The sequence below is a fragment of the Fusarium redolens genome (assembly GCF_020744475.1).
Source record: "Fusarium redolens strain MPI-CAGE-AT-0023 chromosome Unknown BKA55scaffold_2, whole genome shotgun sequence".
Lineage (NCBI taxonomy): Eukaryota > Fungi > Ascomycota > Sordariomycetes > Hypocreales > Nectriaceae > Fusarium > Fusarium redolens.
The window spans coordinates 3,778,459-3,804,984 of record NW_025763665.1 but is presented as its reverse complement, the minus strand read 5'-3'; the positions used below and the strand labels follow the sequence as shown (position 1 = coordinate 3,804,984).

The 26,526-nt window shown below is 36.1% G+C and overlaps 2 protein-coding genes across 2 annotated transcripts; both read right to left on the bottom strand.

The window, feature by feature from the left end:
* Nucleotides 1-20,727: 20,727 nt before the first annotated feature.
* On the bottom strand, nt 20,728-22,032 carry BKA55DRAFT_590158 (uncharacterized protein; the record flags this gene model as incomplete). Its single annotated transcript, XM_046195047.1, has 4 exons — nt 20,728-20,956; nt 21,103-21,182; nt 21,594-21,670; nt 21,996-22,032. 4 exons carry the CDS (start codon nt 22,030-22,032, stop codon nt 20,728-20,730), a joined length of 423 nt encoding a protein of 140 aa, XP_046055662.1.
* Nucleotides 22,033-24,096: 2,064 nt separating this feature from the next.
* On the bottom strand, nt 24,097-26,395 carry BKA55DRAFT_590157 (amino acid permease-domain-containing protein; the record flags this gene model as incomplete). Its single annotated transcript, XM_046195046.1, has 5 exons — nt 24,097-24,372; nt 24,403-24,631; nt 24,684-25,706; nt 25,780-26,046; nt 26,106-26,395. The coding sequence occupies 5 exons, from the start codon at nt 26,393-26,395 to the stop codon at nt 24,097-24,099; spliced, it is 2,085 nt and encodes a 694-aa protein (XP_046055661.1).
* Nucleotides 26,396-26,526: the final 131 nt, after the last annotated feature.

Below are 26,526 nucleotides of genomic sequence, written 5' to 3'. Positions count from 1 at the left end.
CGTTAGTAGGGGCCAGATAGATGTCTACGGTGACAAGGTATAAAAGGGTAATATCCCTTTAGGACTAAAGACTTTCCTTATGCTTTTTAAGAGGCTTCTTTAGACTTAATTCTTATTCTTTTTTTTTTCTTTATATTTAATACCATTAAACTAATTATTTAATTCTCTATCTTATAATAAAGACCCTATCTTAATTAAACCTAACTAGCAGTCTACACTTAGCTTGCAGTTAAGAAGTATTAGAAGATATTATTTTATACAGTCTTTTCTTTATTATTGCTCTTTACCTTTAAATTAGTCCCTAAAACCTAAAAAATCTACTTCATTAATACAGTCAGTCTCTAAAAGGACTTTAAAACAACCTAATTATTCGAAGAGGAGGCACTTCTATACTGCCTAAACTATAGATTGCAATAATTAAAGAAAAAGGAAATATACTAGATAAAGAACAGGCAAGAGGCCAAGATAAATAACAAAACCGCTTACAGAAGCAACAGGAGGCAATAGATCCCTTAATTACTAAGCCAAGAGCGGCAAAACTAAATAGCTTATATATACAAAGAGCAATATTAGAATTGCAAAGCCGGCATTATCTTATAATAATTCCCTATACTAGGGCAGCGCTAGAATCTGCTATATAAAGAAATCTAGCCTTAACCTAGCAGGAGAATGCCGAGATTGCATTATGCATTATAGACTATAATAGACCTAGCATAGCCTAGGATTAACTAAACTCAAAAACTAGCATTAGGGCGCTTACTAAGCTACTTAAGTATAGATTACTTAAAAAGGTTACTTCTATAATAACTAAACCTGCTAATACCTTAGTAAAATAATCCAAAATCTTATAGAATTAACTAATTAGTTAGATTTTAAAGACTTTAGTATAAGATATTCTTATATTTATTATATTCTAGACTATTATAAGGAACCTAGTAGTTATAATAACGGCCGGCATAATTATCCTAATAAAGATAGATAAAAGGGATACCTATGGCTCCCTGTAATCATTCCCCTATCTAGAAAAGACCCTACTAAAACACCTTATACTAATTAATTAATTAATACTTACTATAATAAGGTCTACTAATACTCCCTTATCCTCTAATAATATAAAGACTGCATTTACTAAGCCAGTAACCTAGTTAAACCGACCTTAGGAAGTAGTAATAGCCCTAGCTATAACAGCTAGCCAGCTCCAGGATCTTATTATAGCTATCCGTAAGCATAAGCCCTATACTATAGTTAACTAAATAACTCTATATATAGCTATCTTTAATAGTAAGGATATCTTAAAATATCTTTATCTCTTTAAATACTATATAGATAATACTAATATGCCTAAGGGGAAACGCGCCATAATGCTAGAGATATGCACTATTCTGACTCTTATAGAAGATATCCGTTAAGCCTATAAAGGGTATAACTAGGAGGAAGCTAAGAAAAACCTTAAGGAAATCTTTATTACTAAAGATAATACTACCTCTAACAGCCCTAAAGCCAGGCTTAAGAGGCTTAACTAGGAATGACTTCTTAAGGACTACCCTTAAATAATTAAATAGTTAACCTAATACTAGTTTAAGTTCAGAAAGCTAGATACTAACTACAAAGAGCAGACTACTTAGTTAGAAAACGTTCTTAATACTATCTACTAGGAAGTCCTAGATAAGGTTACCTTATAGCATAAAAAGACCTAGGATAAGATAAAAACAATGCCTTATAAGGATCTAACCTAAATAATTAGATTAACTGCTAATAATAAGATAGCTAAAGCCAAAAACCACTATTATCTTAAAGATATTAAGGATACCCTTAAGATCTAGAAACCCAAGCCTGCTAAAAACCCCTTTAAGGTTATCCTTAAGAAGGACTTAAAGCCAGCTAGAGAACTTAATATTAATAACCTTACTAATATAATATAAAAGCTATAGGTTAACTTAGTAAATACTATTAAGGATTTAATTAAGGATTATATAGAAATACTTAATGCTTAGATAGAGAAGAAGCTTATAAACTAAATAATATCTCTCCCTTAGTATTTAGGAATCTAGACTTACTTAATAGTTATTACTTTAACTAATTAGTTAGAAAAGGAGTTTAATATAAATATTAATACTTAGTATGCTAACTAGGGGTAGTAGTACTAATACTAATATTATACTAAGAGAGGCTATTTTCTAAAGACTTATTATAACTTAGAATATAATAAGAAGCATAACTTGGCTAACTATAATACTTTAAGCAGTATGGCTTAGATAGGTATTTAAGAAACCCCTATCCTGAGTACCCTTATTAATAGAGTTAGGAGTAACTTTAAGGTCAGAAGACTTATTTATGCCTAAATTAAGAGGTTTCCTAACTCTTACCTATACTATAATGCAGCAGCTATAAAAAAGCATAATAACAGAAGGATTAGTTAGAATATCTAAGGCAAGCTAGGAGAGCTTATTTAGGAATACCTAAACAAGAACCCTCTACATCTAAAGACATATACTCTACCCTATACCTACCTTAGTAGCAATATATGCCTTCTAATAGAAGTAATAAATAGAGCAAATAACTATACTTAATCTAAGGCTTATAAGATAGCCTAAATAAATCTCCTTATATTTAATATTAATAATAATAAGGAACTAACTAATTAGGTAATCCTACTACCTATAGACCTTTAAGTCTCTAATATTAATATAAATGTAAATATAAAAAAGCATATTTATATTAAAGATAAAGAAGAGATACAAGTTACCAAGGTCTTTAAAAGGAGAACTATAGAAAAGGACTTAAGGAGTCTTAATCTTATTAGAAAGGGGAAAGGTACTAAGGGATTAGATAACCTAAATATACGCCAGGCTCTTATCTACAACTATATTAAAAGCAACTTCTATATAAAGAAAATCGGCATTTCCCTGTCTAATCTAATAACCCTAAATATATAGATAGGTAAGGAGCTTGCAGATAAACTTGCAGATATGGCAGATAGCATCTCTAAGATCTTATATATAATAATCAGAAACCCTAAGCCTAGTCAGAACAGCTTAATGCTTATAAATGCAATCCGATTTAATAGTCAGGACTTCAGCAATAGCTACTAGGAAGATATAAGTAAAAGAGCTAGCATTTATACTATCCTCTTTAAGACTAAGAATTAAGAAGAGACTAATTAGTTAAATAATTATATATAGGATTACATATAGGATAGTAAAACAGGCCTAGTATTAACTAAAGGAAAGTATAAGGTTATTAAAAATAAAGGTACCTTATAAGAATCTAGATAAGTTATTTAGACTATTAAGGAGCAAGAAGAAAAGTCCTAAGTAGTAACCCTATAAAACACATAAGAGGACTCTATAAATAATAAGGTTCTAATCTGCATTAAGTAATTAATAGATCTAATAGTTAATAGTATTAGAGTTAACTTTTACTTAAAGGATAGTAATAAGACTCTTACATAAGCATAAGAACTACTAAAAATTATAATTAGACTTAATAACCTAAATAGTATAGTTATAGAAGCTATAGTAAATATAAGATCTAAAGGAAATATTATCTTAAAAAGGATTATAAGGGATTATAAGCTAAAGATTACTAGCATAAATACAACTATAATATCCTTTATAAGAGATAAGCTTAAGATAGTTAGCTAAACAGAAGCTAAGGTATATCTAGCAAATACTTAAATATTATAATGCCTCTTTATAGCCCTAGAAGCTATAATATTAGTCCCTTTTATCCTTAATATACCCTTTATTAAATCTACCTAAGCCATATTTAACCATTTGCCGCAAGATAGTTTAATACTCCTAATCTGCTAACTAGGGAATACAAAGTTTATTACCCTAGTAGCAGGATTAGTTAGGTAGGAGCTAGTAAAGACTAGAACTAAAAGATTAGTTAATTTAAAATAATATTAACTCCTTTATTAAGCCAGGAGTTAAGGATATTACAGGCTTAGAAGAGGATAATATCCTATTAACTATTAGGATAATAAGCCAAGAATCTACAGATAAGGTTATTAAGCTAATTACGCGAGAGGGTATAAAATAATATAAGGAAGTCCTTAAAAATACAAGTTAAGAAATCAGATAGTATATAGAGCTAGCAGCTGCAAAGAAGAAAGCTACTAGAGCAAGAAAGAAAAAGGAAGAAGGAGAAAAGGACCTAAAATATACTATACCCCTAGACCCTGATAAGCTAGAGTCCAGAACTACTAATATTAAGGTTAATATAATATATAAGCATAAAGGAGTTAAGATTTATTTAGTAAATAATGCGCCTTTAGATAGTTTAGTTCTAGATAGCAATCCTCTTTAAAAGGAGAAGAAATAGGCTTAGATTAAGGATATGCTTAATAATACTGTAAAGTATGCTAAGTAGGTTACTTTAAAGTTCTCTAAATTAGAGCAAGGAAGTAAATTAAAGGGGAAAAGGCTTAAGAAACTAAAGGATTAGGTAAGTAAAATACTAACTATAGCTAAACTTAATATATTTCTTAAGATTATATATAATTATAAAGCGGCACTAGCCTAGGACTTTATAGAATATAAATAGCTAAATCTAATTATAGCCCCTTTACAAGTGCTAAAGGTAGTCCCTTATAAGGCATAATAAGCAAGAGATATCCTAATTTTAAAGGGATATAAAGTAGTAGTTATTAGACTACTAAAAGAACGGCTTATATAGGGAGTACTAAAAGAATCTTATAGAGCCTATTAAAACCTTTAGTTCTTAGTTACTAAAAAGGATAGAAACTTCTATCTAATTAACTCTATAACTCTTATAAATAAGGTAATTATAAGGGATAGCTTATCCCCTCCTTATATAGATAAATTCTTAGCAGATTTTACTATATATAAAGTTATATTACTATTAGACTTCTTCTTAAGATATAATTAGTTCCCTCTTAATAAGAAAAGCTAAGATATAACTATATTTAATATACTAATAGGACTATTAAGGATATACAGTCTTTTATAGGGAGTAATAAACTCTATTACCTAGTTTATAAAGAACATTATCTGCATCCTTAGAGACCTTATCTTAAAAGTCTATAGGGCCTTCCTTAATAATATCTGCATTAGGGGACTAACTATAACCTATAATAAGGAAGAGGTTACTCCTAAGGTTAAAAGGTATATACTTAAGTATTTTATTAATATTAATAAGGTCCTTATTAATATTAAGCTCTTAGGCTATATTATTACTAATAGTAAGTTACAATTCTGCTAGAAAACTACAGTAATAATTAAATATCTCTACAAGATAAACAGCAAGGCACCAGATAACGCCAAGGTAATTAAGATTATAAAGTAAAAGAGTTATACTAATATAGGGGAGATATAGTTATTCCTTAGGATTACTAGGTATTATAGGCAATAAATCTATTACTTTATATAGATTGCCAAGCCCCTTATAAAGCTACTTTAAAAGGACATTAATTTCTATTAAGGCCAGTTAGAACAAGAAGCAATAAACACTCTAAAGGCCAAAGTTATACAACCTCTACTCCTAATTACCCTTAACTATACTAAGGAAGCCAGGGAGGTGATTCTTATGGTTAATACTAGCCTTATAGGCTAGGGAGCAGTACTAATATAGGTAGTTAATAGCAAGAGATAACCAGTCTGGTTTAAATTAAGTCTTTAGAATAAGGCTAAGTCTATATATAATATAATAAAGAGGGAGTATTATATAGCCCTATATGCGTTCTAATAGCTAAGAGGAATAATCTATGGCATCAGGTTTACCCTTAAGATAGATATATAGGTGCTTATATATTAGTTAAATAAGAAAGCAAATAATGTACTTAGATTGCTAATTCTGTAATAAATTAGCTATCTCCTGCTCTTTAACTTCTAGGTCTAATATATACTAGGGAAGAAGAATAGAATAGCTAATAGCTTATTAAGGAAGCTTGTAAGACTATCTAATTAAGGCAATTGATAGGGACGCATGACTGTTTTACTAGGGACGCATGACTCTTACGGACGCATGACTTTTATGCCTTCTTATTGGTTAAAAAATAACTTGACCCATATGTACATTTTTTGAAAGGCGGTGAAGACAGCTCGCTTAACAAGCTCGCCATTAAGCCAATTAAGTAGTAGGATCTTAATCCAGCTGGATCCAGCCTCTTCATTAATCCTACTTGATTCAGAGCCCGCTCTGATATATTCCTTATCGACCATCTTCATTCATACAAAAATGCCTCCATCTCGACGCCATGGCAGTGATTCCTACCTTCAATTACGACCTCAGAAGCGACAGCGACGCGAATATATAGTCCCACGTCAACTATCACCCACTAATACTGCTCTAAGCATTGGCAGTTATTATGGCGTTGGAGACGAGGGAGCCCTTGAGAATATATTTGCATCATATCCCCGCCACTTTACAACTATTCCACAGCCTGAAGGTTCAAGAGGACTTGAAGAGCCAGCATGGGAGCTACGATTTGACCACGATATATATCTTAGTAATGATTACCCAACGCCAAACAGACCACCAACCCGTATACGAGGCCCGATACCAGGCCCTGAGGCTTTTCGCTCTCCGTTACAGCAAAATAATACAACCAATATTGAATATACCGATAAAAGTATATCACCACGTGCCCAATTCAATTCTGCTTTACGCCTAGTCCGAGAAGTCATTGGCACTGAGCAGAGACTGAGCTTCGAACTCGCCCAATCGTATGAACATGTCCGGCACTGGCGCGAACAATGGGGCTATTCGTCCCTAAGCTCAGGCACATCTAACTCTCCTCCTCCATACTCGCCCACACACCAACCACAGCCTTATGATACAATTACAATATCTTCTGACAGCGACAGCTGGTTACGATCTTCAACCCACGAGCCGTCTTCACCAGAGCCTAATCAAATCCCAAATCCACCAATTCCCGGCGACCCAGCTCCCTCAGCCGAGGTTCTCTTTAATCAAGTTAATACATTTGCAAAGAATAATGGGTTTGGCATTGTTAAACTCAATGCTTATTCCTATAAAGGCCGGGTGAAACGTTATACGTTTCAGTGTGATCGATATGGAGAGCCAAAGCCCTCTCGGGGCGCTAATCTTAGGGCCCGGAAGTCTCGCAAATGCGGCTGTAAATGGAAGCTTATCGCTGAGGCGCTTACGGAGGGGGCATGGCTTCTACGGCTACATGACAATCCTGAGCATCACCAGCATAATCACGGGCCTAGTGCTGCGTCATCTGCACATCCCTCTCATCGAAGATTGACTAAGGATGCTAAGGCAACTATTGAATCTACAAGTCGTCGGGTTGGCATTCGAGCCCGTGACGTACGTGCTGTTGTTCAAGACCAACACCCTGAACTCAACTTTACAAAAAGGGATATCTATAATGCTAGATCTCTTATCAATCGCGAGAAGCTAGGTGGCCTCAGCCCCACAGCAGCGCTGATCAAGCTCTTTGATGAGCAGAAGGTGCCTTATATCGTCAAGTGGGCAGATGATAATCCGAACCGTTTACTAGGCCTTGTATGGACCTTTCCGTACTGCATAGGGATGTGGAAACGATTTCCAGAGGTAATCAGCTTCGACAATACCTATAATACGAACCGGTTTAAGCTTCCACTCTTCCAAGCAACGGGTCAAACCTGTCTTAGAACAGTTTTTAATACAGCATTTGGTCTTATTGATAACGAGAAAAGAGAGGGCTTCCAATTTCTTGCAGAGAGTATCAAGCAACTTATAGAGGAGCATTCCATCCAGCAACCGGATGTGATTATTACCGACTTCGATGGTCAAATGAAAGCTGCACTCAACGACCAGTTCCCCGAGGTTCAGCAGCAGCTTTGTATCCATCACATCAACTCAAACGTCCAACTTCGAGCTAAACAAAAATGGCTAAAGAGCCCTGGCTCTAGTAGTAATAGCAGCTGTGGCTCTGATAATGAGGCTGGTAGCTCATCACAAGTTCAGCTTAGCACCGCCAACCAGCAATCTCTTTCAGCGCCAGTACAGAATGGTATTCCGCATACCTTTAATGGTGTATTTGCTATGTGGAAGCTTGTTGTATTTGCTGAAACTGAGGAGGTGCATGATAAGGCGTGGATTAATCTCTGTAAGGAATTTAACGACCAACGACCCATATTACGATATCTCTATGGCACGTATATGCCTATTCGGGCACAATGGGCACGCTGCTTTATTCAGAACTATCGCAATTTTGGCATCCGTGTGACCTCTGGTACCGAGGCAAGCAATAACAATATCAAGGGATACCTCCTAAATGGGATGAGCAACCTCTATCGACTAGTTGAAGCGATGCAGGATATGATCAAAGATCAAAGTCAGGACTTTATAGATGGCTGTGCAAGCGATGAGGTACTAACTGCACCTGAGTATCTCCGCCCTAGCGCAGAGTACTTGGGCGAGCTTCGGACTCTAGTTTCATCGAAGTGTCTCGCGTTAATTACGGCACAGTATCGACTGGCAAAGAAGGCAATGCCAACAGCTAAGAACCCATTCCCGGCTGCCCTTGGCGACTGTGTTTGCTCTGTCCCGGTTGAACTTGGTATACCATGCTACCATTCAATCTACATCAAGCTAGCTTCAGGAACTTCCTTTACAAAACAAGAGGTTCATCCACATTGGCGTATACGAGAATCATCATCTTCTAATCCATACCGAAGGATTATTGACCCAAGGATTATTATATCTCTTCGTGGAAGGCCTAGAAATACAGTATTACCCCTTCCATCGCAACTATCAATTGATGCAGCAACACAACAGGAAGAAGGGCAAACAATCCAAGTGTTGCCAGAACGAAGGCGTGGTCGACCGCGTAGGAGCTTAAATAAAAAATCGCTTGCTAGGCATGCACAGTCACGGTGCCATACTTCTACTAGAGAAGCGAGCTCCTCTCAGCGACACACGCGAAGTCAATCTAACAAACTTGGGGATGGAAAGACTACAGGTATTCGTTCAAGTGGGCGGAGATTGAGGTCTAGTGTGCGAAGAGAGAAGAGCGAATGGGAAATGATATAAAATAGCTTGGTATAAATCTGACTAGATTATGAAATGAATTAAGATACAGATTATCTTCTTTGGAATTAAAATAAAGAGGGTGACATTATGTCAAGGCGGCAGAATTTATTAGAGCTAACAATAATTTTTTAACCAATAAGAAGGCATAAAAGTCATGCGTCCGTAAGAGTCATGCGTCCCTAGTAAAACAGTCATGCGTCCCTATCAATTGCCCTAATTAATTAGATATAAAGGTTAAGAATGATATTAAGGACTTTATTAACCTTTATCTTAATATAATTAAAATTAATAGAATACCTAAGATTCTAAATAGAAACTATTTACTAGAATTAGAATAATTAGCTTAATACCTAATAACCTTAAAAAGGCTACCTAATATAACAAATTCTTAGTACTATACCTTATAAGGCTAAAGTAAGAATTTCTTTATATAAGGATATCGCCTCTAGAAACGCCCTTATAGATATTAAGACTAGCCCCTACTAGTAAAAGAGGATCTAGCAATATAGAGGCAAGTAATTAGATAATACTATAAGGCAAGTAGCCATAAAGGATAGGATATTATAGTAAACCTTATTAGAAAAAGGTATTACTAGAAGAACCTTTAAAGAGAAGTCATTACTGCCCTCTATATATGCTCTATATGCCAGAAATATTACCTGCAAAGACCTCTTAAAAAGGTTTAATATATAGCACCGGCTAATCCCTTCATTAAGGTCTATTTTAATATATAATATATACCTAAGGACTAAGGATATAAGTATTTGCTTAAGGCGTGTTATGACCTTATAGGGTAGATAGAAGTAAAGCTGCTAAAGGCATTATTAGTAAAGGCTATAGAGAAGTTTATTAAGGAATTAATCTTTTAGTATAAGATAATATTAATTACTATAATAAATAAGGGACCTAAGATAAAGAAGGAGTTACCTAGGGTATTAAACTTATATAGTATTAAATAGATTAAGACCTTACTATATAATCCTAAGGCTAACAGCCTAAACAAGTATAAGCATAATATACTGCATAAGGTCCTTAAGAAGCTGCAGTATAAAGGGAAGAATATATAGGTTAAGAATCTTAAATATGCCTTATTTGCAGAACAGATAGCTGCAAAAGGATTATATAAATACTTACCCTTTTACTTAATGTATGGCTAGGAGCCTGTATACCTATTAGAAGTCAAGTACCCTACCTAGCAACTAATTAATTAAAACGAGGTATATATACTAGAAATGAGGTTATAGGCTTAAATCTATATCCTAAAAATAAAAGGGGCAGATATAAATAAGGCCAAAGTTAAGGTTGCTAAATATTAGAAGCTTATTACTGCCTAATATAATAAGGAGCTTAAGTATAAAATTAGGAAGTAGCTGCTAGAAGTTAAAGACCTTATCCTAAAATATAACATTCTTAGGGCAAATAATATATTAACTAGATATAAGATAACTAAGAAATAGGATAGCCCTTTTTATATTATTAAGTACTACCTAGGCGCTAATTTCTATACCTTATAGGAGCCAGGAAGGGAGCCATTAAAGAAGTCAGTATATAAGGACTATTTATATAAGTTTATGCAGGATAAGGATAATTAGTAGATAAGTAAGGAAGATCTAGAGCCGAAAAATAAGGATAAAGAAAGTAAAGAAGATAATCTTAGGATTAGCTTTACAGAAATATTAGAGGAAGCAGATCTAATTAATTAAATAACTTACAGGATTACTAGGTTATAGGCCGCTATAGATGCCCTTAGTAATTTAGAGAATAACTTACATAAAAGTAATAATAATAAGGAAGATCTTGGTATACTAAACCTAATGCTAAACCTAAGTTATAAATTAAAGATGCACTTTAAGGTTAGGTTAAAAGGCCTTTTAGAGAGCAAAAAGGCAACTTATAAACTAATTAATTAATTTCAGATTAATTAATAAAGGTCTTTAAAGCCTTATTCTTTAGGTACTTGGCATTAAGGGAGCTAGAGTTATAACACCAAAAGCAGGCTATAACGTTTTGCTTTTAGCAGGAGAAGAAGTATATAGATAAGGTAATAACAGAAAACACCATTACTTTACTATAATAAAGAGAATAAAAAAGAGGAAAATATTACTATATAAAGGAGCTTATAATCTCTATAAAGCTACTTTTATTTTTATATTTAGAGGGAAAGGAGGAAAGGAATATAAAAGTTCTAGAAAGAGGAGTAAGAAGGCAAGATACCTAACTGCTACTAAAATAGGGAAAAGATATAGCCCAGAAAAGGCTAGATAACTACTAATTTAGTACTAAATATAAGGGATTAGATAATAGATAGGGGAGGACTGCCTTAAGATAAGTAATTCCAAGCTTAGATATAAAAGGCAAAGATAAGATTTTAAGGAGACAATTTTGCTTAAATAAGGCCTAAGAACTCCAAATATAGCCGTAATACCACTCAGACAGACAGAATATATACTAAACATGCCTCAGATATAGCTTAGATATCTTAAATAATAGCTAGACAAGTCCCAGATTTCTTAAATATAACACTAAAATCGCAGATTTTCTAAATACTAATTTCATTCTTATTAGATAAAGTAAGATCTAATATAAGGAGAAGGCTATCTCCTAAAGTAGAATACTAACTAATTACTTATTTCTATGCCCTTTATACTCTAAAACTTATCTCCTCCTACTAAAGATACTTTATTTCTTGCCTACTAGCTTATTAATCTCCTGCTTAGCAGCCTTTATTATATCCTTATTATTTAATTTAGAATCCTAAGGCACTAATAGCTATTAACTAGTAATTTAAGGGCATAATTAAGGGTTTAGTTAATCCTTAAAGACCTTATAAGGTTTATCTGCAGGAAGTACAGAACCTAACTGCAGAAGGTTATCTTTCCCCAGGAGGGGAGCTTTAAGTAAGCCAGATCGAGGCTTATTAGCCTAGTAGATAGAGAGAGAGCACCAGTTATAGTTACTCTTAGTATTCTAAATATAATTAAAACACTAGCCGCTCTAAAAACCCTTAATTAAGATATAGCAGTAAAAGGGCTAAAGGATATACTTATTATTCTAGCTAGTTATTAAGAGGTAGGAAATAATATAATTATAGCATATTTTAGGATTACAAATACTAAACAAACTAATTAAAAGGGCCTTTAGTTAGGGCATACTTCTAACAAGCTTATAAAAGAACTAGCCTTAATAATAGGCAAACTTAGCTAGGATATATATAGGCTAAAGCTAGTAATAAAGACACTTATTAAGCTGATTTAAGAGCGCGGCATTAGTAAAGCCTAATAAAAAGAGGATCTTTACCTAGAAAGAAACAGCTAACTGGTTGGTTACTATTATATAATTAGGAGGAGGGCAGTATATAAGCTTAATATATAAAGGGTACTGCATATAATTAAGAGCCTTATTAGCATAGATCTAGATATTAAATAAGTTAAAGATCTATATAATTAGTTAATATTAAGGCAATCTAGAAGGAAAAGTAATACCTATAGTTATATAGGAAATAGATTCTTTAAATGCCTTTATAGTAATCTAAATATTACTGTAATTTCTCTATTAATAATTAACGCTAGGGAGGAATTCCTCCTTACTAATATTGCATTTAGTAATTATAATAAGATTAGGAAGAGTCTTCTTTCCCTTCCTTAGGAGATTAAGACTATTAAGGGCTTTAGTAGTTATAATAAAAAATATAGGGATTAAAAGAGAAGAGAAGGATTAAATAAAGATATAAGTATTAAGATAAGGTTAAAGGAATTAAGGAAGAGAAGAAGAAGTAAAGAGGAATAAATATAAGAAGGATCCTAAGTTTAGGATAAGAGCTTTTAGGTATATAAAGAGGTTAAATCACTAACCTAGCTATATAAGAGGTTTTTAAGGCATAAAAACCTCTCCTTACTTTCTCCCTCTTCCTTTCTCTTTTCTCTCCTTAACATATCACTTACTTCCTACTTTATTAATTAATTCAATTGCCTGCCTTATGCACTTTAGATTACTTAAAGCTATTTATAACTCTTAGCCCCTTATACCTATATCTTACCCCTTTCCCTCTATAACTCACAATTTCGCAACTATAAATATAGCTATTATATTTATAATTCCCCTATATATATTAATTTAGAAGTATTTAATTAGTTAATCTATTTACTTAATTTGCCTATCTATAGTCTTTATCCCCTTCTAAAATGCTAAAGACCCTTACTATCTGCACTTATATTTATTACCTTTAAACATTTCCTTTTATCTCCTAAACTTATTTACTACTATAACTAATAAAGAATATATCCCTGCTAATATATCTAGCAGCCTTAGCAATATACCTTTGACCTTACTAGCCCTAATTCCCTCTACTGCGCCCTCGAACTCTACTATGCCTAATAGCAAACTTAATTACTTCCTAAATAAGTCAGTAATATACCCTTTAATTATTAGTAACTATATAAGAGAGAACAGTAAGGGAAGCTTTCTTAATATTAGCAAATCTACTTCTAGGCGCTTTAAATACTTATTATTAATACTTATATACTAACCGGCTATTATATACCTATAAGAGGACTAGGGAAAGCTAGAATTAATTAATCCCTTAGTCTATAATATTATATATTATGCTTAATAACATAAGGAGATTACTAGAAAGATGCCATATTTAGATAGGTTTGCAGCTTTTAATATAAACAGCAAATTAATTATATCCTAATAAGGACACTATGCCCTCCTTATATAGCTATTATAGGAAATTAATAGTAATTACTTTACTAGTAAGGAAGCCTTAATTAGGCTACTTATTATATTATCTTATAGCATAACTAATATCTATATAGCTTATTAATATACTATTAAGGTCTAAAATAATAAGTCCTTTATAAATAACTCTTCCTTAAGTACCCCTATTAACTCTACTATACAGCAATATAAGCCTAAGCTCCCTAATAGTATAATAAGGGTTAACATTAACCATAGAGGATATAATAACCCAAAGGATTAGAGAGAATAAGTCTCTAGAAAGAGATTTATTAGCACTCTTATCTTCTTCTATAAAGCATCTTATTAAGTCGCCGTCCTATAAGACTAAGTAAAAGGTCAGCTATATATCTTTAATACCTAGGAGGAAGGCAAAATCTCGCGTATTAAGGCAACAGTCTTAGCTTAAAGGGAATAGCTTAGGATATATAGACTTCTATATACCTTTAACTATTTTACTCCTCCCTTAATATACTAGCTAGATAATAATAGTTATAGGCCCTTAGCTATCTAATCTCTTAGTCTAGCTATATATAGCTATATTAAAGTTACTTACTATATGCTTAAAGGCAATAAACCTTCTCTTACCTTAAATATTAACAGGAAAAGAGACCCTGCCTAAGCTAAAGCTAAGCTATAATACTATAATTAGGTGCCTATATTATAAGAGATTAAAAGTAAGGAAGATATATAAAAGCAACGCAATATAGCCTATAATCTTATAAAACTTATAATACTTAAAGAGCTTAGGTTAATTAATAGGAGCTTCTAGCGCCAGAAGACAAATAAGGAGGGCAAGCTAATTAGGCCTATATATAAGGTTTATACAGGGACAGAAGGAGAGCTAACGCTTATCCAAAGGATTACTTAGAATATCACTAAGGACAATATATTCAGTCACTTTAGAGGATATAATTACCATCCACAACCCCTCTTTCGGCATAACCCCTCTTTCGGCAAGCAAAATAAAAAAAGCTTCACCAAAACTCATCAACTTCACTTACACAAATATTGGCCAAAATAAATAGCTACTTGGAGGACAATGCCTTTGCTGATTATAGAAATGATTGGAGTTAACGATTGTAGCCCTCTAAGGCTGTGCGGGGTACGCGATGTATGCATACCGTGATATGGAAATAGTGTTAATTCGATCATCAAGTTCTTCACCGCTCTTTTCTGTGTTTTTTGGCCTTTATCTGCGACAACATATGAAAATGCCTAGGTCAAGACTTCGATGGAAATACACAGAGGAAGATATGGCAGAGGCCATATTGGATGTTACTGATAATGGTTTTTCACCTCCTCAAGCCGCTCAGAGACGGGGAGTGCCTCGGAGCACTCTAATCGACAGACTTAACGGCCGCGGGGCCGTGAAAGAGCAGGTCCACCCTTATCGACGCTTGTCCAAGAGCCAAGAGGATAGGCTCGCTTTCTGGATACTCCGTCAGGAGTCTTTGGGCTATGCTCCGTCCCACAGTCAGATCCGCGCTTGCGTCATGGGCCTGCTGAGACAGCAGGGCGAACATCCCGACTTAGGACGCAACTGGGTGAACAAGTTTATCAATCGCCGTGCAGACCTAAAGACCAAGATGGGCAGACGTCAAGAAGCCAAGAGGTTCGACTCTTTCACACCTAGAGCGGTTCATTGGTACTTTGATATCAGGGAGGGCCAATATGGTTGGATCAAGCCTGAAAACACCGTCAACGTTGATGAGGGGGGTATTATGACTGGTTTCGGCAAGCATTCACCTCTATTCCCTGTCAATGCTTGAGTTTTGGCCGACTAACCCTCTGGGTTCAGGTCTAGATAGCCTGGTCGTTGGAAGCGCGGACCCGAAGCGCAAGGCGTTTCTCAAGGGACCACAAACTCGGAATTGGACTTCATTCATCGAAGCTATCACCGCTGACGGCCGCGCTTTAGTTCCTGGCATAATATTCAAGGGGAAACAACTCCAGAAACAGTGGTTTCTTGATGAGTTCAAGCAGATAGCAGACTGGTATTATATAACATCGCCCAACGGGTGGACTGATGACCACATAGGCATTGAATGGCTTGAAAGAGTTTATCTGCCCCAGACTACGCCTGCCGACGACTCTGATGCGAGACTGATCATTTTAGATGGTCATGGAAGCCATGCAACAGTATGTTCACTATTTTCCCCACCTCAAGATCAGTGCTGAGTGATGGAAGGATGAATGGATGGCCACGTGCTTTTTGAACAACGTTTATTGCTGCTATCTACCAGCACACTGCTCTCATGGACTCCAGCCACTGGACAATGGAGTATTTAATGCGTCGAAGGCTGCATATCGACGAGAGTTGGAAAAGTTCGCTTCGTTGACTGATTCCGCTCCAATGGACAAGGTCAATTTCATCAGGGCCTACGCCAAGGCTCGCCGAGTTGGAATGACCAAGAAGAACATACTGTCTGGCTGGAGGGTCACTGGGAACTGGCCAATTTCACGTGCGAAAGCGTTACGGCACCCTGAAATCCAACAAGATGGGCCAAACGGCAACCCAAGAGTGACTCCTGAACCCAGGCCTTATCTTGGCTCGGACGATACGCCACAGACGAGCCGTCAAATTCGTGACCTTGGGTTGAACAAAACACCAAAGACGCGGAGACGGTATAACGTGATAGCCAAGGGCTTTGAAGCTCAACAGCAGACAGTAGCGGCGCATACGCAGAGGATTGCCAGCCTAGAGGAAGAATTGGCTCGGCTGAAAAGAGGGAAGAAGAGGAAGGCGGTGCCGAATCCTAACAAACGTTTTATGACTCTTGGAGAGACTCTAGCTAGTAAAGAGTGCATACCAGAAGGGGCGACTCGTTATATGCCTGTTGGGGTGGAATTTGTCTCTTCAAGCGAGCAAGAGTCAGAATCGGAGGCTGGTTCTGTCATCGAAGTCAGAGAGGAAAACATACCCCACCAACCACCCAGGCGGTCGCGGCGGGTGGCGAAAAAAACCAGAGTACAATAGATAAACCCTATTTATGATTTATGAAACGAAAAATTTCACGGATTTCTATCAATTCGGTCAAGTTCTGTGTAAGTGAAGTTGTTGATTTTTGGTGGTGGCTTTTTTATTTTGCTTGCCGAAAGAGGGGTTATGCCGAAAGAGGGGTTGTGGATGGTATATCTTTATTATAAGGCTTAGTTAAGAGACCGGATTCTAAGGGCAATATAAACTTAAGAAGGCAGGATCTTTTATAACCTAGGGCATTATAACCTAGAGGAAAGAGAGCCTATATAAAGAGAGCCTAAGGATAATGCTAATAAGGATAAGAGACCCCTAGGCTAAGAGGTTAAGTGCCCTTAGTATAGCAGTCTATAAATTAATACCTAATAATAGTAAGGTTATATTATAAGCAGGATTACTAATAGTAATTAATTTAAGTAATTAATTAGAACTACCTTTATACTAAGTCTTACTTATTATCTAACCAAAGCATTTAATATTACCACCTCTAGCTACTCTAAAGACCTTAAAGCTAAAAACTCTAAAAACTCTAAAAAACCCCCCTGCTAATCCTTAATCTATTAGAGCAACTCCTCTAGCCAAGCTTAAGATTACTAGTTTATTTCCTAGTTCAAAGCTAAAGGATTAGTTAAACTCTAGAGTTAGCAATGCCCTAGTTATTATCAGAACTAACATTCCTCCTAATATTAAAGGCACTTTCTATATATATAAGAATCAGGTTCTTGCGCCAGATAAGCAAGTAGCTAAATAGATAGTATAAGACCTAGAGACTTATATAAAGGAAATAACTATTAAGCCTGCTTAATAGGGCTTGCCTATAGTTAGTAAACCTAAATTTATATATCTCCTGACTTTAAAGACCTAGGCCTTATTTATCTTAGCTAGACTAATAAGTCCTAATTAGTAAGATAATGCTTAGAATTCTATAGTTAATGCCTTTTGCCCTCAGCCTATTACTAGAATATCTAAAAAGGAATAAATAGAGAAGAGGAACTAGAAGAAGGAGGATTAATAAGTAAGTAGTTAAGGATTAAATATTATAATAGGACTAGGGAGGCTTATACTTAGCTAGGAATGTTTATTTAGTATAAGATTAATTAATTACTTAATATAGAAGCTAAAAGCTATAGAAGTAGGGACCTTATATATATATAATTGCTTAATATAGAATGCTTGCTTAGTGTGGTTTCTTAAGTATAAGGGCATATATCGAAACTATATAAGGACCTATATAACGGTTATAGCAAGCATTCTAGGGTAAGAGGTCTAAGCTTTATTAGTAGGGGCCAGATAGATATCTACAGTAATAAGGTATAAAAGGGTAATATCCCTTTAAGACTAAAGACTTTCCTTATGCTTTTTAAGAGGCTTCTTTAGACTTAATTCTTATTCTTTTTTTTTTCTTTATATTTAATACTATTAAACTAATTGTTTGATTCTCTATCTAATAATGAAGACCCTATCTTAATTAAACCTAACTGGCAGTCTATACTTAGCTTGCAGTTAAGAAGTATTGGAAGATATCGTCTTGTGCAGTCTTTTCTTTGTTGTTGCTCTTCACCTTTAAATTATTCTCTCTTTATATTATTAAGCTTTACTGCTATTTTAATATACTTCTTAAGGTATAGCCTTAAGTTTTTATTATAACCTTATTTATAATATTAAAAGCAGGTCTATAGCTTCCTAGGCATTAAGGGAAATAATGCCTTTTTAACTCCTTTAAATATATATAAATCTTATTATATACTTAATACTAGCTATAACTTTAAGGCTATATAGTAATTATTAACCTTATAAGGCTTAAATATTAGTAGCAGTATCTTAAATTACTAAAAATACTAATATAAATAGAAATAGCTTATTAATAAGGGCTTATTTCCTTAAATTAATAGCATAAAGATATAAATATAAGGTATACCTATAGTCTTTAAGAAACTCCTAGTATATTAAGGGAGACTCTCTCCTATCTATTCTTGCTATAGATTAACTATAATTAATGCCTTATAAGATATCTAACTGCAGACTTGGCTATATAAAGCTCCTAATAATATTTAAGTATATTAAGTAGGTCTTATTACTTATTTAAGAGCCTATATAAATTTTAATATAGTTAGCTAGTTTATAATTACTAGCTTAATAATTTAAAAAGCCTTAAAGAGGTTAGCCTTAAAGCTTTTTAAATAAGATTTAAGTAAGGAATAAATACCTTTTACTTAAGATATAATAAATTAATTTAAATATAAATACTTATTTATAAATACCTTAATAAACTTACCCTTATAAGGGTTTAGCTAGGTTAAGAGAAGGTAATCTACCTCCTTTAGATATAAATAAGTATATTAAAGTAAAAAGGCCTTTAGTCTCTTATTATATATAGCCTATAACTTTAAGGCTATAAGTATATACTAACTATTATAGAATTCCTTTTATACCTCTTATCCCTTTTTATTATCCTTGCCCTTTATAAAGCTACTTATATAGAAGGTTAAGACTACTTTATTAATATATTAAAGGCAGAGTATAACCTTTAATACTAGAAAGTAAAAAAGGGATATAATAGTATTTATATAAATAAGGCATTAATTAGTTAGTATAACTAAAAGATAAGGAATATTATTAGTATTATATAAATCTTATAATGCCTTAAGAGCCTAGGTAAAGTCCTCCTCTTCCTTATTACTAAGATATATAAATATAATATAAAAGGTGCTCCCTATAGTATTAATACTAACTATATTAAGGAGAGGCATTTTATACTTATTAATCTTATAGGTATAATTAACTATAAGTACCTTAAGGTATAACCTAGTAAATTAAAGTAATTTTAGATAAGTAAATATAACTAACTGCAGTTAAGAGTCCTTTTTAATAAAGTAATAATTCTAAAAGCCCTATAAATCGAGATATTAAAGTAAAGTAATTATATAGCTCTATTTATTAGTAAGATCTTGCTTTACTTAAGAAATACAGTTTATAAGATTTAAGTTAATAAATAATACCTTTATATTTTGCAGTAAGTAAGTCTTAATTTAGTATTATTTAATACTAGTAAGAGTAAGCTTTTTAACTATAAGGATATCTTTATTAAAAAGCTTTTAGTAAGTTATATATATAATACTACTTCTAATAATAAGCTTATAATTATAATAAGAGTAGGAGGGATTAGGATAATATTAAAGACTTTATTTACTCTTATAAAGGCTTTCTTTTCCTATTATAGAGAACTTGCACCTTATATATTAAGTAGTATACTTCCTTTTCCTCTTAGAATTAGGAATTAGTATATATTTACCTTTACTATAGTTATAGCTAAAGTATATATATAGTCTTCTATTTATTATATATATTATATGCCTTATTATAAAGGCATATCCTTAAGCCTTTACTTACTTATTAATATCTATAAGAAGGGCTTCTTATAATAAATATAATACCTTTAAGGGAAGAATATTATTAGGCTACTATCTTATTAATTTATTAATAATAAAAGGGACTAAGAGCTTAATATTACTTATTTAAATACTAATTATATAAATAAAGTTAAATTATAAAATAGAAAGTTAGTAATTACTTTATTAGTAATATAAATATAATAAGAAGATAAATTAACTAATAGTCTCCTAGTTATATAGATTTGACTATCGAAGCTTATGTGGCCTTATCCGCATAACTGGTTGTGCGAAAAACACGTGATACTAAACGCACAGCCGGTTGTGCGGGTATGAGTGCCCCCCGTCCAGGAGGCTGCTGACTAACGTTCAGGGTGGCGACCCAGTCAACATTTAAATTAATTGTACAACAATTGATTTTGGACTGTAGGACTAGGGGAGGTACGTTGAGCCCTTGTGCTTGTGCTGCCGACAATGGCATTATTAAGAATGCAGTCACTAAATGACCGATAATATAGCAAGGCATTATACCCAGCCAGCCAACCAGTGTAACTTAGCTTCATTCAGTTTCCAAGCTTCACGTCATCACCAAGAGTGAGTCCCTTCTAGAAGTCAAGGTTCGGCATCAGTCAAAACGAGAATGAGCGCCAACTGTTGGTTAATGCCAAAAGCGCTGATTAATCGGATGGTCGACTTGGTTAAGACGACGACAGGTTGGGAGACGGTGCCGATAGCAATCAGGGCAATGAGACTGATTGGAGTGAAGGGTGCTGGGGGCAAAGCGATGAGTCGCTTATCTTGGGGTATATTAGCGACGGCTGAAGCGACGCGTGTGCAAGGGCTGTTATATCTTTAACACGGTTGATAGTGTCCCTTAATTGGCGGTCTAAGACAGGCACCGCTGTGGTAGGGATCAAGAGCCTCGATAAACTTGTCCTATAGCCTGAGGTGAATGATGAGTTTAGAAACGACGGCAACAGGGCTTACCTGTTCGCCAGCCGCGTCATAATCTCCTTGATAATAACGTTCTTGATCACCTTAAGCAATTCTTCACGAACTTGTCCCTCCTGGATAAAATTAACAGCCCCCTCAACCCTATCTATATCTTTATGTAATTCTAAGAATAAGCAGTTATATATATTAATAAACTCCTTATTCTTCAAATTAAGCGCCACAAAACGATGTTTTAGCGCGTCATATTGCTCTTAGAGCTTATCTATACCTTCGACTAGTTCCTTATTTTTGCTATTTTAGCTTCTCGTTCTTAGTCTCCAAGGCTTCAACTCAGCTTTATACTTCCTTAATAGCGCGGAGTTTGGCCTAGAGAAGGGTAATATCATCGAATTTAGTTTTAGTATCTTAGCAAGGATGTTTTTTACTAGGAAATTTAATTAAGGGAGGCAGAGGCGGTGGACAGGATGTGGTTTTATTGTATAATGGTGGTGCGGCTATATTGCCTAAAGGCTTAATAAGTTTACCTCTAATACCGCTGTATAAACTGGTAATATAGAATTAGGTGCTATAGGACTTAAAGAGACCTTAACTAGATATATTACTAATGTATTATAGCTTAGGAGGCATGTTATAAGCTTTAATATAAATAGAGAAGGCAGTAGCCTTAGATAGATTATAGATAGTATTAAGGAATACTTTAAAGGATATTTTAAATAGAGATAATAGCTTAATAGCAGCAGTATAGATAATAATAGTAAGATACTTTAATATAAAGTTAAGACTAAGAGCAATAGACTTAAATGCCTCTCCTATTACTATAGGAATAGTTAAGTTCTTAATAATCTTAAGAGAAATAATAAATAAAGTATAAACTTAAACTATGGCATTTATAATAATATCTAACCCCTTAAGCTTAATAGGCATACCTAGCTTAAAGAAAGCAGCCTCCCTATTAAACCTCATATTAAGTTTAATAGCGCTTAATCTTAAATCCGGCTTTATCAAGAATTACATTATATTATCCTCCTGCCACCTTATAACAGCTTTCATAATATAATATAAATCAAGCAATAATTCTTTCAGGCATGTTAAGTACAACATTTCTACGATTAGTACATCCACCAGAGGGAACTTACCAGACCAAGCCTATGTCCAAAAGGAGGAACAGCTTCGATAACCGGCAATCCACAAAGCCTTCAGTAAACTGCAAGAGCCAGGCAGATCCCTTCTATAGTCCCTGGTTATTCTAGTAAAGGAGGCTTAATACGCTTATTTAATAGGTATAAGTTGGAATTTTATAATAGTCTATAGCGCAAGTTACTGCCTCTTTTTAGATATAGGTGCTTTTTTAAAGAATAAGTTAATAAGAGGAGGAATAAGGGAAGATCAAAGAGGGAAGGATGATATTATAAGGTTAGAGGAAGATATCATAAAGAGTTAAAGGACTAATGTCGTATTAGGTGCAGAGATAGAAGGGGAGGGAATTAAGATGGCTGGTGCTAAGAGATGCAATTTCGAAGGAAGAATTATTTATCCATATACCAGGTATAACTTCAAGAGTAAGTCGCCCTAGGATATCAGAAATGCTAGTTGCTATTTACGCGAATTCTTTTGTTCCCTATCTGCATTAATTAGTTGTTGCTTCGCGACATATATTATATCAATAACAATAAGATAAAGCTAAAAACCTAGAGTATATACTAGCACCTAACTGATATCTCTACAATCAGGTAATATAAGTTTTAGAGTTTATACATTTTAAAAATACAAGAATTGCCAGACATATAAACAGGGTATATTTACTCATTTACCAGGTATCTTACGACCCTTATAATAGGTCTGTTTAGAGTAGCGCTATTAGGTAACACAAAGTACTATACCGATACACTCAACAGATAATAACGTCCCCCAGTGTTAATAATAGACTAGTATTCCAGCAAAGGCATCTAGACTCCTAGACTCTATCTGATCTTCGCGCTCCTCGCTACTATAAGCGTCGACTATCTCCTCGTCATAATAGACTAATCCGATATCAATTATGCTTAGATTATCATCTTCCTAACTAGAGGTTATAGGAAGTTCCATTGTATCAGGTCCGAATTTCCCAGTATCGGCCTGCAAATTATTACCTAGTCTCGTCTGCACATCATCTGTATCTGCAGCAGAGTCGACTATCTGAGACGACTCGGCCTGATGAATTTGGGGTCTCAATATATAACTATTTCGCTTTTTGCCGCTGCCGTCATCTCTAGGTGCATTACGCTTGCAGGCAATATCGACGCAGCGCAACGGGGTCATATTCGTCCATAAATCAGAACTCCATTATTGCTTTATATTGCTAGTGAAATTTGCTAATTTTGCATAAGACGTTAAGATTTTTGGGCCGTGAGAATGGGCTAACCTGATAAGGAAAATATAATGCTTATACTAAAGGCTTTCTAGTCTAAAATAGGGAAATGTAATGCACAACGGCCTTCTATTCATTCTCTAACCGCCCTTAAGGTCATTCATTCTAACCCTCGTAATACAACAGAAACGCAGATTTGAGACTAAAAAATGTATTTTCAACATATCCAGGCATACAGGTACCCAATTAAGCTATACAAAACCAGAAGTTCGTGCTGTTATCTGGAATTTCTAAGTGCTGATTCCCCCCTGGAGTATCGGCCCTTCGCATGGGACGTCAATGCGAGGTCCGCCATGCTCCTGATCGTATCGGGGTGCTTCTCCCCAAGCACCTCTCGTCAGAGATCTAAGACTTTGACCGAAATCTCTCATCACATCTTGTCTCGCTCTACCAGGCCTTTAATTCTTCAACTCCAATACAACGTCAACTTGCGTCGACTTGTGTTCGACCTACTCTCTAGTATCAGCTTCCGCCAGTCCTAGAGGCAAGGAAAGTAAATCCCGTTATATGGAAGGTTGAAATGTTTTGTTTCCCTTTACGAATTATATAAACGACAAGTTGTAACCTGCTACTCAGACTGACAACACTTCCGTAAGATATCCGTTGTCTCAAATAATCGCCTACTTTAACCAGACAAGTAACCACTTTCCAAACCTCCTAATATTCTCGACGCGCCTAGGACCATCGGCCATCTCACCGGCGGCGACCAATGCCAGCTGTCCTCGCCGGGGGACCGAGTCGGCCGTCATTGGCTGAGGCCTTTCAAGTCGGTTATCCGACACCCTTCTCCTCCACTTGCGGGGGTCCCAACCCCAGAATTTGATTTGATACATGATCGATATCATAGCCATCAGAAGGATCTGATAAGAATCTGTCAGCATTGCGTCAAAGAGGGACTGATGCTAACTGGGAAGGAGGCAACCCACGGCAATGTAGCACCCGAAGAAGTCTTTAATGTTTACAGGGCTGATAAAGGTCCTCCACCCGTTGAAGATGACGAAGAGGCTGCATGCGAGTACCGCATAGTATGCCCGGAGGCACTGGCCGTGTGACCTGTATGGATATCGCGGATTGCTGCGGTCGTAGAGCTGCCTGACTAATGGATTATAGATGTCGACCACTTCCATGGTCTGACCGGCTGCGGCACCATTCACACTAATATCGTATTTAGAAAGCGCGCTGCTTGGAAACTTTCAGTTGTACTCACCTCTTGTAGAACTCGATGAAACTAGCTGCCACGAGCCCATACGTAATCATCATGGAGACAACACAACACCGAACCATCCGACCTAGAATCTTCTGCGAATCCGGGTTACACGCTAGGAATCCCATGAGTCCAAAGCACGCACTGAGAACCACGGCTGCATGGGGCACCCCATAGTTCGTCCTTTCGAGCCTCCGACGAAGAGCCTGTACGGGTCCCCAATTCGGCCAAACCTCATGGATGCTGGCCAGCGCATGCAGCGTCCGCGACGCGTTGTACAGTCCATTGGCCCCCGCCGTGGTGGCTGAAAAAATGATGAAGTCGTTGACGATGTACGGCCAGACCCTCAGTCGGTTAATTACTGGAGAGGCGACAAAGGCTGAGTTTTGGCCGAAGCCAAAGGAGATGACGGCGTTGTCCACGATGGTGGGATACGTGTAGGGGACGTTAAGACCGACGGTGAAGGTCGCGAGCGTGTAGAGGGTTATAATGCGGAGGCTGATTTTGCGGGTGCCAATCTTCACGGTTTCTTCCGTTCGAAGATGCTTGTTCTCAGCTGCCGTGATAGCAATGGTTTCAAAGCCGATCATGCCGAAGAGGCAGGTCGTCATAGCTTCCCAAACACCGAGGAGGCGGCCGGCATCTCCCTGGACTATATCCTCGTTGGGGAGGGTCATATTTCGGGCAGCGAACGAGTAGGGCTCATTGTAGGTCCAGAAGGCTCCACGCTTGACAGGCTGTTGAATATGGATAATGACGTTGAAAAGGATAAGGGCGATGATGAAGAGCATCTTGATAGTGCCGAAGATGTACTCCAGTCGGCCAAACCACCGTACTGGGAGCATGTTGAAAGTCAACATGATGACAAAGAAGCAAAGAACGTAGACGGCGGGCGACGCGCTGGGATAGAATTCGAGTGTGGGATCAGGGTATCTGGCTGCTTGGAGGAACTCTTGAGGATATCGGAACTGGAAAATGTGAGTTATAGCCACAAGCTCGGCGGCTACAAGCACAATCCAGGAAAACCTGTCATTGGCGTCAGTGTTTGAGGGTTACTTCACCAATGCCTAAGGTGACTTGTATGAATTTATCAACTTACCATGTCATCCACCCCGCAGTATATCCCAGAGACTCGTCCAGAAATCGACGAGGAAATTCGATGATGGGGCCCTTGACGGGAAACAGGGCCGTCATCTCGCCAAGGCATGCAGCACATGACCACAGAACGGTCCCGGTGACAATGTACGCGATGGCACCAAGGCCTGGTCCGGCGAGGTATATGACCCTGCCGGCCTGGAGGAAGAGCCCGATGCCGACACATTGCGAGAAGGCCATCATGTTTACATGCCGCTCCGTCAGTTCGGCGCTGAGTTGAAAGGATCAGACTTGGAGACAACGGGGGTTAGTAGATGTCAGGAGACCAACCTCAACTGATTCCCCGGCTGGATGGCAGCATTTCCACCATCCTCGAGTGAGTAGGGTTGACTATAGGGTCCTAATCGCTCAGGAGTTCGTAGTAAGGTGATGCAGTGTCCACCGTGACTCTGGCTCGCATTGTCTTGTTCGGGAGACGCGGGATGAATCGACGGCGGATAGGTGGATGGAGGATAAGATGGAGTGCCCGGTGATACCAAACTGGACATGGCAATCCCGACGGGCCTTCTTGAGATGATGTTTTGGGAAGGAAATTCCTTGGCACTACCGACTTGGTCCATTTTTGTTTGGTTGTGCAAAACAAATATACAAAATAAAAAGCTAAAAGAAGGACTGCAAAATGCTGCTAGTCAACTTCGAGTCGAGATGGGCCGGCATGGAAGAGAGCAGTACCCAGACACCAGTCGGTGAG